This window comes from Phalaenopsis equestris, unplaced genomic scaffold (assembly GCF_001263595.1).
Source record: "Phalaenopsis equestris unplaced genomic scaffold, ASM126359v1 Scaffold000002, whole genome shotgun sequence".
NCBI lineage: Eukaryota > Viridiplantae > Streptophyta > Magnoliopsida > Asparagales > Orchidaceae > Phalaenopsis > Phalaenopsis equestris.
Window position 1 is genome coordinate 64,172,920 of NW_018164444.1, and position 17,713 is coordinate 64,190,632.

The 17,713-nt window shown below is 37.1% G+C and overlaps 1 protein-coding gene across 3 annotated transcripts in view; it reads left to right on the top strand.

Annotated features, from left to right (window-relative positions):
- The first annotated feature begins 1,025 nt into the window (after positions 1 to 1,025).
- Positions 1,026 to 17,713, top strand: part of LOC110032176 (protein EXECUTER 1, chloroplastic) — a 37,328-nt gene continuing 20,640 nt past the window's right edge. For all 3 annotated transcript variants that reach the window (XM_020735716.1, XM_020735724.1, XM_020735732.1), the window contains exons 1-4: positions 1,026 to 1,572; positions 8,442 to 8,558; positions 8,649 to 8,714; positions 9,638 to 9,744. In XM_020735716.1, the coding sequence (XP_020591375.1) occupies positions 1,444 to 1,572; positions 8,442 to 8,558; positions 8,649 to 8,714; positions 9,638 to 9,744 (419 nt within the window). In that variant the 5' untranslated portion in view covers positions 1,026 to 1,443. The remainder of the gene's footprint in view (positions 1,573 to 8,441; positions 8,559 to 8,648; positions 8,715 to 9,637; positions 9,745 to 17,713) is intronic.

Below are 17,713 nucleotides of genomic sequence, written 5' to 3' on the forward strand. Positions count from 1 at the left end.
TATGAAATTGGATAAGGCTAATTCCTCCAATAGATTCCAATAGATTTGAAATTACTTAATGTAACCAAAATGGACATTTGGTGTCATTTGATTGAACCATTTGACCCAATTTAACCTTATTGGACATTGTAGGACCAAAACGTCTAAATAGAGAAACAAGATTAATACATGCATGCATACATGATAATAAATATTTTATGAGATGCATCATATTTTTATTGATTTTTGATATTTATCTTTATTTATATGAATTAGAGAATTAGTTTAAATTTAACTTTGAAAATTGACTATGCTTGAATTTGAAGGAACACCCACTCTTACAAAACAAAAAGAGACATTTACATAAATAACACACAATTCTTATGTATTTACATATCTCACACCTATCTTTTCATATTTACAAACATAACACTCAAATTTCTGACACCCCCAAAAACATAACACCAATATAATATTTTAAAAGTGAAATATACTTTTTATTTCATAATTTTAAAACATCAAATTTTTCTGTATGTAAATATGAAAATTCATATGTGAAACATGAGTATGTAAATTTCCCCTAAAGAAAATGAAAAATTATTTTATCAGTACTACTAATATAGAGATGTGTTCGGAGTTCATTGATATGAAGACACGTGGCTTTAAGGACTCACACTCAAATCTCCAGGAAATAAATAAGAAAACACGTGCGTTTTCCTGTGATCCGACCCGTAATACAAAGGAATATTCTTCCTGTGTTATTGTGGTGATATTGATGTGTTATTATGTTATTATAACACCGGAAATATTCTCAGAACATAATAACATATGAATACCACTACAATAACATCTGAATAACACAAAATAATAAGGGAAAATATTCTATTGTGCTAAAATGATTTTTTGTTTATTTTTCTATCACCACGTGATTTAATTTTATTGGATTCTAAATTTTTCCAAGAAAATCTGTAAATAAATGGTTAAAAAATTTTAATTCGTATTTGACCCATAAATTTACAAATTTACTACCACAGCGCGAGCTAAAACCCTGGGCCGATGGCCGGCTTCATGTAAGTCCATCATCTTCTTATCCCTTATCCCCTTCTCATTCTGTCGATTCAACAGTGATCTCTCTTTCTCCCTCAATGGCATCGATGTCAGCTCATCGGCTACCCTCCACAGCTCTCAACCGCGCCGATTCGAACTCTACCCGCTATTCCTCTCACTTCCCCAGCTTCATTGCCGCGTCCCCTCGTTGCCTGCTTTCTCCTCTGAAGAGGCTGGAGTCAGGCATCTGTCGTTGCCGCAATTCTCATTCAGGCTCGCCTCTGCCCGGCGAAGATGGCGATTGGAGGAGGTTGGACTTGCTTTTGCACGAATTCATGAGGAGCGCTGTGAAGAGGGTGGAAGATTGCGTAAATTCGTTTCGTAAACTGTCGGATATTGGCGTGTTGCAACTGGGTAATGATGGCGTGGCTGAGAAGGGTGAGGAAGCAGTGGCAGGGAATGGAATTAAAGAATTGGGATTGGAAACGGTGGAAGCGGCATTTTGTGGAGATGGAAGAGCAGGAGTGGATTGTGTCAGTGTTGAAGGTATTTTTGATAGGATTCTTGATGTAGTTAGAGCATTTAGGGCAGCTCAAAACTCCAATAGTTGAACAAAGATGATAAGCCCAATAAAAAGAGGGAAAGGTTGAATTTTTTTTTTCATACCATTATGCTACTAATTAGGAGCATTTACAGAATGCAATGCTAATTCAAACTAACACCAAAAAGCTAACCAAATGCTAATTAACTGAACATCATTCTTAACATGCCACAAGAGATGAAATGGATTGATGGTGCACTCGAAGGGCATGATCCATGCTTCAAGAGAGCCAATGGTTTAGGCTTACACATCCATTCCATCATAAAGAATACTGTCAACCAACATTACAGCTATGATTGGCTCTAAAATTTCAGCTGATTTGATATTCAAAGTAGTGCATGGAGCTCCATCAACATGAGAGAGGCTTTCATTGAATTATTCAATTTGCAAAATGTCGGCGTTGCCATGCCATCTTTTGCTTGTGCTTGAATGAGATTTGAATTAGTCAATTCTAAATATTTTATTGAACGAGAAGTTGTGGATGTAGATGTCACAAGTGCTACTTATGCTTGGTGCTGATCTGCCAGTCTAAGATGTTTTTTAACATTCATCTATCAAAGGTAATATCCTTTAGGAATACAAATGTAGATACTTGATTATCATTTAGATTATTGAGACATGTACCACAAACCTCTATCAAATAATTGTCAAACTTCATTTAAAAATGATCGGATCATTTGTGAATTCATTATTGTTGCCGTTGCAATAGCCAGAAAAGTAATAAAACATCGTAGAAAACTTGAAGCAGGCAAGTTTGCATGATTGGATTTGGTGATTTTTGGCTAGAACTTGGTTAGCATTTATTGCGGGATTGGTGGTTTTAAGAATCGATAGAGACTGATGATAATTCTTGGCTAAAGAAGGACTGTCGGAGGTCAGCCGGTTTTGCCTATTGATTTGGAAGTGACATCCACCATACTTGTGTTGTTGCAATTTTCAACAATGGAGCAAAAGAAATGATAGAATTGACAGAGTTCTCCGATGGATATGGGTGAACATTTCTCATTATTTGAAGATCATAGCAAGATTTAGCAGGACTTATAGAAGATAAAATTAAGTATGGGTGGAACTTGAAGATGTCTCCAATGAGGAATGCATAGATGATGTCGGAAGTTAGCTGGTGGTGAGATTTGCGAATTGCGGTTGTGAGGCCTGGGAGCTGCTCTTGGAACTTAAATATTGTTCACGCTGGATCTAGCCAAATCGATAAATGCCATGCTGAAATTTGTGATTGATGCTATAAGAGACGACAAATTTTAGGAATGAATTGGGATTGGAGACAAATATCGCATGAGAACGAACCAAAATATAAACAAGTTTTGTTGGTGCAAATTAGAGGTAGTGTCAAGTGGTTTGCAGGTGCATTATTTCGGTGTGGTGGAGATGATGGTGCTGTTGGCATGGTCAATGAAGAAGAAATACAATCAGTGATATGGGGAGCATGTATATCCCAATAATAGCACCATTGATAGGATCCTAGATCTAATTTGAGCATTTTGTGTTTCTCAACACTTCATGAATTAAGAAAGAAGAGAATACCAATAAAAAAGGGAAGACATGGTTCGTTATTTTCACTGCCATTCTACTAACTAGGAGTATTCATTGAATACAAAGCTAACTCAAACTAAATATACATCATTCTTAATATTCCAACTAAATATACAACTTTCCTTTGAAGAAATATTTTTTTAATCTCTTTGTTTGTTTTATAAAATTAAAAGCAATTTGTAAAATTGATAGAAGAGAATCCATTTTAAAATTTATTTCAATTTAAATTGTAAGGCAATCAGATGGAAGTTTTGCCGGGATCAAGTTGCAGGGTTTTATTGTCATTGTTATTATTATTATGATTCAAACATGTGCTGCTACAAACCCATGATTTGCACTGAACTTATTCCGTTAATTACTTTAACATTTCGAATAAACAACGCTTTATGTTATAGCAAACAGTAAAGAAATTAAAATAATTGCAATGGTTTTACTTTTAATTGATTTTTATCTCATATAAAATTGCCCCTTAAATGCTTAAAATTAATTTACAAAATGGTATCACTCCTTTGTTTTGAATTAAATATTTTTCATATTGGTTAGCAACAATTTCTGTTGAATTTATGAAATAAATCATTGTAATTACATGGAAAACTCAACATTTGCTAACCAAAATTATCGTTGTAGTAGAAGATTCCAGTTAAAAATAATATGGCAGCAACTTGCAATTTTACTTAATGTTCTAAGCACTGTTCGGTTACATTGACTTGTTAAAGTGGAATTGAGGATGTAAGGAACAGGTTAAAGTTTGTGAAATAGGATGGAGAAAGAGCTTATGCACCCTCGGTTCTATTTTAGCTCGATAATATGAGAAAAAAAAACAGAACAAATTATTAATCTGGTATATTGGTTATAAAATAATGGCTAAAGAAGAGACAATACAATTATTCTTTTTGTAAGAAGGAAAGAAACGGGATAATTTTGATCAAGGAAGAACCAATAATATATGCTAGGCTTTTTCAGAGCTGTGATTGAGTAGCTTTAATGCTTAATGAAATACACAATGGTTGGTTTGACCAGAATCTATTGGCATACCATTCTCATCATCCCATGAAAAAGTTCCTTTTATGGATCTTATTACTTCCTTAAATATGTTTGGATTCATCACATGTTTATCCTATTTCATGAAAAACGCATGGTTTACTTTAAGTGGCCAAATCCAAGATGTCATGATTATTAACACTTGTTTACCTTCAGATTTGGAGCCATAGTTGAAAAAAATATAGTTAGTTGAGAAATCTTTAATTTTGAAATATTGCTATTGAAAGTTATCTGATTTGGAATAGAACATAATTTATGCTCCACAAGTTTGATTGTACTTCTGCTTGAAGTTTTTTAAAAAGATATCATGTTTATCGCTTCATTAGTTCTAGAGGTGTATCTTAAAAATGTTGTATGGTTGCTTTGGTCTACTTGACTTTTGAGAAGGGCAGTTCGGCTCATTGAGGATCCTTAATTGTGTTAAGTGAAACCAAGATTCTGTTAATTAACTTCTTTAGATGTTAAATTTAGGTTTTAGCATCTTTCTCGCCAGGGAATCATAGATATTTCCCAGGTTTCCTCTACTTCTATTCTGGACAAATTAGATGCCAATATTCTAGTTTTAGTTTTATGAAATTGCACACAAATATATTTGTTTTGTGAAGGCAGATAATGTAAGGATGCACAAGCATACACTTAGGCCATTTCTGATATATTTAATATTTGTTTGTTGCTAAACTATATTAATTACCTGATGCCGGAGTTAACCCAAAGAACAATGGAAAAACAAAATATTATTACTAATTGTAAATATGTGATTAACCAAAACAACAACGAAAAAACAAAAAATTATTGCTGAAAGCAAATAGGAGATTACAACTAACACACTGAAACAGGAAATAACAACTTACTTAGTACACAAACTTAGCTAGAAGTGGTGTTAGGTGGCTGTCATGGGTAGAATGGGGTGTTGGAGGGTGGCTGTTTCAGTGGGTGAGGGGTGGCAGGGCTTGTGAGAGGCTGAAACAGCAGTAAAACAACAAAGGAAGGGGTTGCAGGACTGCGACAGTGATGCCGTACGGCTGGACAGGGGTAACACAGCAAAGGAAGGGTTGCGGGCTGTGGCAGCGATGCTGGATTGTTGGACAGTGGTAAAACAGCGAAAGGAAGGATTTGTGAAGCTGCGACAGCGAAGGTAGAGGGGCCTAGGACAACAATGACAGTGAACTGGGAGGCCGGGAATAGCAACACAGTGAATGGGGGGTGGAAGGCGAAGGCAGCGGTTGAAATTGTAGAAAAACGGCTGGGAACGGCTGTTTTGGGTGGCTGCAGCGAAAGAGGGATGAGTGGCAGTGAAGCAGGGGGAATGCAGATTAGTTGGGGAAGGATAAACACCACATCGGGAGCGAGATATAGGCGGAGCGCCACTCGACCCTTGGATACAACTCTCAAAAGGAGATGACGATGGCTGTCCCAAACAAAACTTATGGCAAAACTGTCACTTGAAACCCTAATACAACATATATATAGAAAATAACTAGAAATGAAGCAAGGATAAGGCGGACATCCGCATCACGGAAGCAAGCAGAGCCAAATCAAAGGGCACCTCTTTCAATTTCTTTCCAAATTATGGGGCCGCGAGACCCGGTGACTCTCGTGCCCACCTTTTTGACGCCTGCGCCATTTCCTTCTCTTAAAGAAAATTAATAGCCAAAATCCCAAACCTATTCCCAATTCTTGTTTACACTTCGTTATATTCTCTAGCTCTAGACACTATTCCATGATGCCCACCAATCTTGCATCATTTTTGATATTTCTTAATCATCAATTCGAACATCATCATCATATTTGACTTTTCTCTAATTAGATATTCTTGCACCATTTATATGTTTATCTTATGCTTGCCTTTTCTATTTCCTCATTTGTATGGACTTCCCATGTCTAGTTTTCAGCCTGTTGTTATTAAATCATGGATATCTATTTTCCATTCACTTAGGATAATAAAGTACTTTTATGCCCTTTTTATTCCTTTTTGTTTTTGTAATGGCGAAGTCTTCGTAATGCATATTGATGTAGATTTTGCATGAAATATTAAAAAAATAGAGGGAGTGATGGGTTCTTAATGATAGTTCTCAATGCGTTATTTTTTTCTTTATATTTTGCCCAACTTTTCATTAATTCAACCCTTATTTTTGAGAGGATTGATTGTGAGTGGAGAGGATGAAAATGAAGATATAATGTGAGAAGAGATGTTTGACCACCAAAGGAAGAATAAGAGAAAATCTCGCCCTCAAAATTTGTGGTGAGGAAGAACTTGTGGGAGAGAGAGGAGATGGAATCAAGCAAGAAAAGAGGGGACTTTTTTCAGTATTGAAGTGATGATGATAATTACACGTACTTGGTACATGAATAAGTGAAATTGATTTAAAATTAAAATAACTTATTATATGGAGCGTTCTACCAATCCTAAGGAAAGGAATAATTCTTATCAATAGAATATTCCCAAAGAAAATGATAATTGAATTATTATTTTTCATGAAAATGAAGTACATACAAAAGGAAATAAATAGCTAGAAGTTCAAATGCATACTCAATCCATGTCTTGAACCACATCAAATACCCCGTGATTGGTAGAACACTCCATCTAAAGAGTTGTATATGCTAGCTTGATTGAAAATTTGATGTCCACGGAGGAGATTGTAATGGAACTGGCTCATATGTTTGTTTTGAATTATAATTATTAAGGACACATTAAGTATGTTAATTTTTGTATTTTGCATTTAATTCATGTAAGAGAGACATAATAACTATTTTGTTATGAGTAATAAACTCTTAAGTTATGGTTTAAGAGCTCTAAGTCTGTGGCTCTAAATAAAATTGTTTAATCTCTTTGTATGAGCATTATTGATTATTATTGAAAACAGATGCATGTATTCTTGATTCCACCTTTTTTGCCTCTCAATCTCCTCTCTCTTCTTTCTTTCCTTAGGGTAAAGAAATTACTTGAACCCCTCTTTAAACTCTTAATTTTCTCAATATTTTACTCTCATATTTCTCTCTTTCTCAGACTATTGCGTAAACAATAATTGCAAACACTCATTTTGCTGCATTCTATCAATATTTGATATTACAGTTCAGTAACTTTTAAGCGAGAGTGACATTTAAGTCTCAAATTTTCTTTTGTTGGTTCTTGCTTCCTAAATGTCACTACCTCTCTCTTACTTTTCTGCACCCATACATGAAATCACAATTTTTTATTCCTCTATTCCTTATTTTTTAGTCCGATAATCATTTTCATGGAAGTATGATACGAAGTATATAAAATCAAAAGCTCTCCCACATTCCTGCAATTATGAGCTCTTAGTTTGTATGTGCTGTTCTATGGTCTTGTATGATACTTCTTGATGATTATTGAAAAATGGAAATGAAAGCATGGAAACGTATACCCCATCTTCTCTATTCTTACTTTCCCCTCTCTCTTCTTAAGTAAACGAACCTACTTACTAGCCCTCGTATCTTTTTAACCCCTTTGCTATCTCAACATTTCTTTTACCTATTCTCTCTCTCTCTCTCTGTGTCAAAGTGGAGTTGCAAACATTCATTCCACCACTTTTGATCCCTATTAAATTCACTCTTATCTTTTTTTTTTTCAATCTCTATTTTTATCTTTGCCTCTCTAGTTTTTCCTTAAACGTTTGATTTCCTTATTCTAATAAATTCTAGGTGTAAAAAATCCACCAAAATCTTTACCTTTGCTTCCTGCTTTGCATAAAAATGTCTTTAAGAACTTAAGATTTGTTTGCTTGAGAATATAATTTATTAATTTTATGATTTAGATGCAGACCCCCTTTTTTTAGTTTATTTATTTTATTGCAGCTTTATGTTATGAGCTAGTTCTAGATTCGTTTGTATTGCTTTGAACTTCGGATTGTTTGTCCTCAGTTTAAAATCATGATCATGATTTGCTTCACTGTAGTACCCTAGCTGGTTGTTGGATGCTTTGTCATTCCTTTGGCAATTTTTCTATTGCAGAATTTTATTTTTGACTTGATACAAGATATATTAACTTTATCTTGGTATGTTTTTGGAAGCATTTGCTAAAACATGATAGCTATCAAATTCTTTTATGCCATTACCTATTTTTGTCACTCCCTGCTTTCCTGAATACGTTAGCAAGTTATTTAGTAGAAATATCTTAGATCTCATTTTTTTAATGCTCCATAACAAGAAAATGTGGGCTTTTATTGTTTGAGGTAGATTAGCTTATGCTATTGGCTTGTTTCAGATGCAATTGAATGATGCTGTTGCTAGAGAAGATTATGAGGCTGCCGCAAAGCTCAAGATAGCACTTCATGCTGCTAAAAAAAGTGATATTGTAGGCTCTGCAATACTTGAATACAATGTAAGAAGATTTTTAGGACCTTACACTGTTTTATTCAAAATCTTATAGCATTTACTTTACATTTATCACCATTAATCTTGTGCTTTGCAGAAGGCAATTGGAGAGGAGAGGTACAATGATGCAACCTTTCTTCAAGATAATGCTGGCACTGGATTGGTACGTCTTAAACACAGGAATCTAACTAAATGTTTTTCATCCTTATTTATGAGATGGTTTTTCTTTGCACGTCAATAATCTGATGGTTAATATTTTCTTATTATGCTCAAAATGTTGAAAGAATTTTTCCCAGTACATTGCGTAATTCATGGTACTTTCTGGGAGAGTCAGAGATTTATGCTGATATCCTTATTTCTAAATGCTGTCATGCCACATCCAGAAAGTTAAAAATGCCACAGATATTGTGTTTTCTGGCAAACTCATGGCGGCCATAAGAAGAAAAATGATGGTGATAATCATGCTGACGATGATGATTATGGCAGTGTTTTGCCATATTCATATTATCATTTTTCCCTTAATTATGATTGCAGAGTTTTTGATCTATTCACAATTCAAATATTAAATTTTTTATGTTTACTTTGTATTTATTTGGTTTGTACCCTTATGATGGAAGCACTTTTATAGAGCGTCATCTTTTGTGTTTTCGAGCAGCCATATTTTATCGGAATCGCGAAGTTGTTAGCTTGTAAAACCTTGAATGATTTGCAGTTTGTCAATCAATTTTTTGACTGCGGTTACAGTTATTAAAAAGTTAGTAAATGCGAATACTGAACAACGTGATACTATTCGATATATTTCCGGTCCCTACATTAACATTTGTTAGATATAATACGGTTGAAGTTCTGTTTTTGCTAGATGCATTTTCAGAGTGCCTCGATTTTTGTATTGAAATGTAAAAGATTTGACATTTTGCTGGTAAAAGGATGGTTGGAGGATGTTCAAATGGATTAGGAACTCTGCATAATTTTGCATTTGTGAATATATGCTTTTATTTTACTAAGCATGCATTGCGTTTTTATTGCTTTATACCTATGGTTTTTTTTTTTTTTTTTTTCTAATTTTGTTTTGGGGAAAAAATGCAGTTGGGATGGTGGGCTGGCATTTCAAAAGATGGCGCTAATAGCTTTGGTCGAATTGCACATATAAGTGCAGAACATGGAAGATATGTGGCTAGAAGCTATAGCTCAAGGTTATGTTTCATTTCAGATTTTTTATATGAAAAATAGCTTTCCATATAATTAATTATTATACCGCCAGAAATATCTGATTGGTTTATTGTTTATCTACAACTTTAGATTATAAGATAGTATACTTCACCCTTGTTGACCTGTATTATACTTAAGTTGGACATTTTTGTTTAGCTGCACCTTTCAATCTAAGTGTCTGTTTGGGGCAGCTTTTCAGCTGCAGCTTAGCTACCCCAGAAAGTTGCTGCGGGGAAGCTGTGACAGGGAAGTTGGATGATTATTTGTTGCAGCTGTTTGACAATGGCTTTATGACAGCTATTTCTAAATAAATGACCATTATACTCCTATTTAGTAAAACTGTTTATACATACATTGAAATTTAGTGGTACGTATGTAAATCTTTATTTACATATTAGTTATTAATCATATTAATTATATTAATAACAATTACATATAAATTTATTGAATGAATTTAAAACTAAATTATATTAATTAATAATTATAAAATAATTGTAAAATTTTAAATTAAAATCAATTAGTTAAGGTTTAGTGTGGAATTGAAATACATTTACTCATATTTTCTAGGTTAATAAAGTTTTATATTAATTCCATTAAATAAAAAAAAATGCATGAAGAAATAAAATCCATTTAAATCCCATACAATTCCTTCAAACTAAACATAACAATTAATCAAGTTTTCTATTAATTCCATTAATCAAAAACCAGTCCGAAACAATTGTTCGATGCAGTACAATAACCAGAATCTTTCGTAGTGATGGAAACCTAAAATCCATCCCATGGAGAATGAAAAATAATAAATGAAGGTTGGATTTACCTTTGAGTGAATCTACCAGCAGTAAACTCCTATTGTAATCCTTCTCTGCTTTCATTAACCACAACTCAAATAACACGAAGGAATAAGAACTAGAGTCGAATATTGAAGCCATTTTGAACCGGATGGAGTAGAAAGGAAATCGCGCCTCTTTTTGCTGAACAGGGGGAATGCGAGGGATTTTCGATTTGAGCTTCGGTGATGGCCTAACAACCGCCAGCTTGGACCCCATGTGTGAGACCGAAGAAACTGAAGGCCTCCTGGGAGACGTTCAACTCCACATGGGTTTAGCTTCGCTAGAAGCTAGTGCAGAAGAGGCTTTGGCGAGACACTGAGGAGGCAGAAGAGGGTTTGGGAGACGTGGGGAGCGCGGGGTAATCAAGGCATTATTAGAACATAACGCGGGGCCGCGGGATTGAACCCGTGGCCCACGTTTCGCCTAATTTAGCGGAGGCCGGCCGCAAATGCAACATCCAAATGAGAAAAAAAAATTCACGGTTTGGGGTTACGCTGCGCGAACGAAGCGGCCCTAAATAGACCCTAAGAAGTCATGAGAAAGCTTTTTTAAAGATGCAAGTATTTATGGATGACGGGAATATCTTATTGTATGGAAACTTAAGAATATATGCCATCTTGTTGTTGTTGTTTATCACAATACATTCTTGAAATTACGGAGCATGCTTGGCATGTAATTTAATATTTTCATGGTGATGAGCATGGTAGCTATCAAAAATCAATGCGGATGGTGAGGATATCTTGTTGTCTGGAAGCTTGAGAATATATGCCATTTGGTTATTGTTATTTATTACAACACATTCTTGAAATTACGGAGCATTCTTGCCATGCAACTTAACATTTTCATGGTGATGGCATGGTAGCTATTAAAATCAATGCGAAACAGCTTTTGTTGGTAGTGTTACGTCGTCGTTGTTGCTTTTTGATTTTTGGTTATGGAGTGCATCAAATTGGTATTAGAGCCTAAATCTTGGTGGGATGACAGTAAAGAAAGTTGATATGCTAGAAGGATATATTGGGCAAATCATATCGGGAATGAAGAATGGTTCGCCACTATGGAGGGCAAGTTTTCTTCCATTGAAAGTCGAATGAAGGATGAATTTGAGAGCATAAGAGAAATGAGGGAGAAGATAAATAAACTCATGTAAATGCAGTCCAAGCCCATTCCGATTGCTCCAGTTGCAAACCCTAACCAAGGGTTGATCAAGGAATCCTTGGTTAGGTCAAAGGAAAGGAGATCGAACGAGAAGACAACGAGAAACACGTCATATACCAACAAGAGCGTTCCCTTAGGACTCCAAGAGGAGGGGGAGTGGAGACTTCTGGTGGAGGGGGATTAGCCGAAAATTGGAGGGATGGTATAAGGGGCACAAAAGAGCACAATAGAGGAAGGAGGGAATCGGGAGTTGGGTATGCCTTTGACCGAAGGAGAGAGTTCCATCCTAGATATATGGGGGGAAATACCAGAGGAAGTGGAGGTTGGGGTGGAGAGGCAAGGGTCAGAAAACTGAAATGCCAATTTTCGAACGGGAGGATGCACACGGTGAGTGTATCAAGTGGAGCTATACTTTGCAATCAATGAGTTAACTGAGGAAGATAAACTCATGACAGCGGGATTGTGCTTGGAGGGAAATGTTTCAGCATAGTTTCAGTGGATGAAGTCAAGGTATCCAATGCACTCATGGGTGGAGTTTAAGGATTGCTTGTTGGTGTGTTTCCGAGCCATTCAGAAAGGAGATCTACAAGAGGGGATAATTAGGGAATACCGAGAGAAGTTTGAGCTCTTGTCAGGGATGTTGAGGGGTATTTTTGAAGCAGGACTGGAAGAGAACTTCTTGAAAGGCCTAAAACCCGACATATGAGTAGCCATCTACCCCTTAAAACCGCGTGGATTGAGGGAAATAATTGGGCTCACCCAGATGATAGAGGATAAAAAACATTTGAAAAAGACCAGCAGAGCGACAATATCAGAGGATTCTACAAAAACACCTTGACAACCATGACATCGAGGACTCAAATGGCGTTATTTCAGAAAAAGACGCCGAAGGAGAAGATTACAGGGACCAGTCCCGGGGCTAATTTCAAGCGCCTCACAGATACAGAAGTACAGGTTAAAATAACAAAAGAATTATGGTACCGCTTTGACGAGAAATATGCCCATGCTACCATTGTAAGGAGCGCGTCCTTTAGATTCTTTTAGTTCAGGAAGAGTATACAGAGAGTGAGTAATCAAATGAGGATGCGGTCGAGGAGCGTCTGCATCTGGATGTGGCAGGGTTGTCCGTCAATTTGGTGGTGGGATTTACCATCTAATCACACCATGAAGGTGAGTGACTGGATCAGGGAATAACCAATTCTGGTGTTCGTAGATTGCGGAGCCACACAAAACTTAATCTCAAATCAAGTCGTGTAGAAATTATGGTTGGAGTTGGTGACTGCTAGGAGCTTTGATGTTAAGATGGGGACAAGGAAGGTGGAGAAAATTCTGAGAGTTTTCAAGCGGTTTGTTCTGACATTACATGGATATAGGTGTTGGACTTTCTTTTCTTAGATTTGGGCAGCCCAAATGTGATTTTGGGGATGATGTGACTTCAAATGCTTGGGGAGATGAAGGTGGATTGAAAGTCCCTGACGATATAGTTCCAAGTGGAGGGTAAGAAGTTGATGCTGAGAGGAGGTCCTAATTTATGCAATACTATGGTGTTGCTCAAAATCATGGTCAAGTCGATTCGAGGAATAGGGCTAGGCTACTTGGTGGAGTTGCAGAGCATTGATGAGATTCAAAATTCAGAGTTGACAGAGTTTCTTGAAGTGGTCCGACAACTCTTACAGTAGTTTTCGAATATCTTTTAACAACCAAGCGGTTTACCTCCCATGCCGGAGCACGAGCACACAATTACATTAAAAGAGGGTCTTTCTCTTATCAGTGTCAGACCATACATGTATCCTTAGTTTCAGAAGGATGAGATAGAGAAGTTGATCCGAGAGATGCTTGAGGCCAGGTTTATCGGGCCTAATGTAAACCCTTTTTTCAATTCAGTCCTGTTGGTGAAGAAAAAAGATAGACGTTGGAGATTATGCTCGAAGTACCGGGGTTTGAACAAGGAGACGGTGTTGGACAGGTTTCCTATTCCTGTTACTGATGAGCTACAGGTTGAGCTTTATGGGACAATCATTTTCTCAAAAATTAAACTTAAGTTGGGATACCACCTGATCAAGATGAATCAAGCGGATGTGCACATGAAAACGACTAAGACACATTAAGTACATTATGAGTTTTTACTGATGCCGTTTCGCCTCATCAATGCCCTGATGACATTTTAGTTCCTCATGAACATGGTTTTTCAACCTTACATCCGAAAATTTGTCTTGGGCTTCTTTGATGACATTCTAATATACAGTCGTAGAAATACAACATGTGGGACACCTAAGGACAGTCTTGGAGACGTTGAGGGAGCACCAGTTGTATGCCAAATGTTCTTTTGCACAATTATAGGTGGAGTATCTAGGACATGTGATGACTAGAATGAGGATAGCAGTGGATCAGTCCAAGATGGAGGCTATGGTGGATTGACCCTTACCAAGGAGTTTGAAGGAGTTGAGAGGATTTTTGGGTTTCACCGGTCACTGCTGGAAGTTCGTGAGAGGATAGACACAATAATATGGCCACTAACAGAGCAGTTGAAGAAATACAATTTCAAATAAGGAGAAAAAACAACACAAGCATTTGAACATTTGAAGAGAGCCATGACCAACGTCCTGATATTAGCACTTCTAGATTTCAACAAACTATTTGTGGTTGAAACAGATGCGTGCCGATTGCCTACTTCAGCCAGGTTCCTACGACCAGAGCGAGGCTAAGGTCAGTATATGAATGAGAATTGATGACGATTGTCTTGGCCATTCATAAGTGACAACCCTACCTGTTGGGATGACATTTTCTAGTCAGGACAAATCAGAGGAGTCTAAAGTATCTTCTGAAGTATCGGATGGTGAATGAATAACATCAGAGATGGCTATCCAAACTATTGGGGTATGATTTCGAGATTCAGTACATGCCAGGATTGGAGAACAAGACAGTCGATATACTGTCGGGAAAGGTGGATGAACCCCAACTGAAGTTTCTATTGACACCCTTGGTCTTAGAGCGGGATGCCTTGAGATAGGAGAGCGAACGAGATGAGTTGAGGAAGATAAGGGTCGAGCTGCTACAGGATCTGAACTATCATCTAGGATATGCATTGAGGGGGTAGTAGGTGCTCCGCTATGGGCGATTCATGCTACCCAAGGCGTCGAAATATTTTTCTAGATTATTATAGGAGTTTATGGCAGTGCGAACGGGGGACACTTAGGGATACAAAAAACCTACAGTCGTCTAGCGGCAAAGCTTTATTAGGTGGGGATGCTCAGAGACGTAGAGGACATGGTGACATCATGCGATGTGTGTCAGCAACACAAGTACTTGACTATGGCACCGGGAGGGTTATTACAACCATTATTATTTACTTTGGAAGCTTTGGGAAGAAGTGACGATAGATTTTATTGTGAGGCTTCCATGGTTAGAAGGGTTCACAGTGATCGTGGTGGTCGTGGATCACCTGAGTAAGTATGCATACCTTACGACATCCCTACATTGCGGTCTCAGTTGCAATGGTATTTATCCAGGAATTGCTCCGTTTGCACGGAGTGCCGAAATCGATTGTATCGGATAGGTACAAGGTGTTTCTCAACCACATTTGGAAGGAGCTTTTCAAGTTCCAAGAGATAGTTCTTAAGAGAAGCACCACATATCATCCTCAGACCGATGGGTCAACAAGAGTGTGGAGAAATGTCTGCGTTGTTTTGTACCTGATACGCTGAAGCATAGGCCAAGTGGATTGCGCGGGTCGAATATTGATATAATACTTCGTACCACATTGTAACACATACCACCACTTTCAAGATATTGTATGGCTGAGATCCACCTCACTTGATACATTATGAGCATAACACTACACCAGTATCCAATGTCGATGAGTAATTGGAGAAGAGGGACAAGATATTAACAAAACTCAAAAGACATCTACTGAGAGCTTAACAAATCATGAAGAGGAAAGCAAATGAACACAGGAGAGGTATAATTTGAACTAGGGGATATGGTCTACTTGAAGCTGGGGCCTTACCAACAGAAAAAATTGGCTAGGACAAGCGAGAAACTTCCACCGCGATACTTTGGACGTTATGAGGTGATGACATGCATCGAGGCAGTGGCTTACCATTTGAGATTACTACCGTCGTCCACACTGCACCCTATCTTTCATGTATCATAGCCGAGACGTGCGATTGGAGATCATACAACCTCGTCTACACTTTTGTCATTGCTGATGGGATTTGGAGGTGATTCTAGAGCCGGTAGAGATTGAAGGAGTGCGCCAAGAAACTAGGGGGGAGCAAAGGAGGTATTGGTTAAGTGAAAAGAATTGCCAGATTATGAAGCAATGTAAGAGTCTTACGAGGTGATCTACAAGCAGTTTTCATCCTTCCACCTTGAGGACGGGATAATATACTTCTTTGGGAGCGAAGTATTGTTATGCTTATAAGTGAACCGGTCCCTCCTGGATCGGTTGAGAGCCACCTAACTGACCCACAAGTGGGTCGGTCTTTTTCGCGAGGAGTGGGGCGGCAAATTGCCGCGACAGAAGAAAGCAGGGAGTAGGTGCGGTCCCCAAGAGTCTTAATCACATAATCAAGGAGGAGAATTTAAACTTTGGAGTGAAAGTTGGGAAGACAAGTTTGAAATGCTGCTGGAGGATTCTATTAAAGGGAATAACCTAGGGTTTGTTTTTTTTTATGCATTTTTTTTGTTGGTTGCTGTGTTCTTTTCTTCTTGTGGTGTTCTTAATGACATTTAGAGTTGTGGGAGAGATGATCTTTCTCTCAAAAAGTAGATTATTATTGTATCTTGTTTGTTTTCATTTGTTTTTCATATGAACAACCCTCATTTGAGTTTTTCCATCATCTTTTGTCTTTTTGTTGTTTTTGCTGGTGATTTTTAATTCTGGAGCGTATCGGGTAGCTTTGCTGATAAATGTTTTTTCCCTTTCAGTGGATATTATTGCAGGGATTATAAATAGTTATTGTCAGTTTAGAATAGAAAAAGTAAACAAAAAAAAAAAAGAGAAAAAAAATTCTGGAATCAATGTCCCTTTCAGTGGATATTGTTGCAGGGATTATAAATAGTTATTGTTAGTTTAGAATAGAAAAAGTAAACAAAAAAAAAAAGAGAAAAAAAATTCTGGAATCAATGATCTTTAGTGGTGCATTTGATGCCCTTTTATTGCAATCTTTCTGAAAGCTCAAGATGATGTTGCTACTTTGATTTTGGTTGGGCTTTTTTCTTAGTTTTATTTCCTTAACTTGCCTCACTCCACTTTTTTTTTCTCTTTTGCTTAGCATCCACAATTTATTCGATTCCCTCTAAAGTATGCAATAATCTAGTTGTATTTGCACATATTTTCTACTTGTAGCCATTGTTGTCATGATCTGCGACCTCGATTGATGGTATGTGTATGCTCAAGTACAAATAAATTGTCTGGTTCTTATTGGGCCAAGCCACTAGTTTGGAATTCCTTTCATTAGGCTCTCGATCTTCAATTATAGGTGTTTAGGTACTTTGAATTAACCTATTTAATCTAAAAGGAACATTCTCCTTCCAATTTAGAGGTTCACCAATTTCTCATGGCCGCCAATTACTAGTCCTTTTGCTCTTTAATCTTTTCCTCTTTTTATATCTCTTAATAACATTTATTGTGAGTTTAATAGGGAATAGTAAGTGATACTGGAGGAAAGGCCAAACCACAATGAAAATAATAATGATAATATTGCTGAATTCTAGCGATTACAAATAAAGACTCTCATAACGGAAACAAACAACACCAAAATTAGTAACATAATCAGAAAGACACAACATATAGTCTCCAATTAGGTCTGTGACAGTCTATGGGGATCTTGGCGGTAGCGGAGTAGCCTGTTGGGAGGTGTTGGAGATGGCCGACGGCTTGCCGGAAGGGGGCTGGAAGGGAGGGGCTGTCTGTTGGGATTTGTTAGAGACAGTCGTCGGCCTCCCAAAAGGGAGCTGGAGGAAG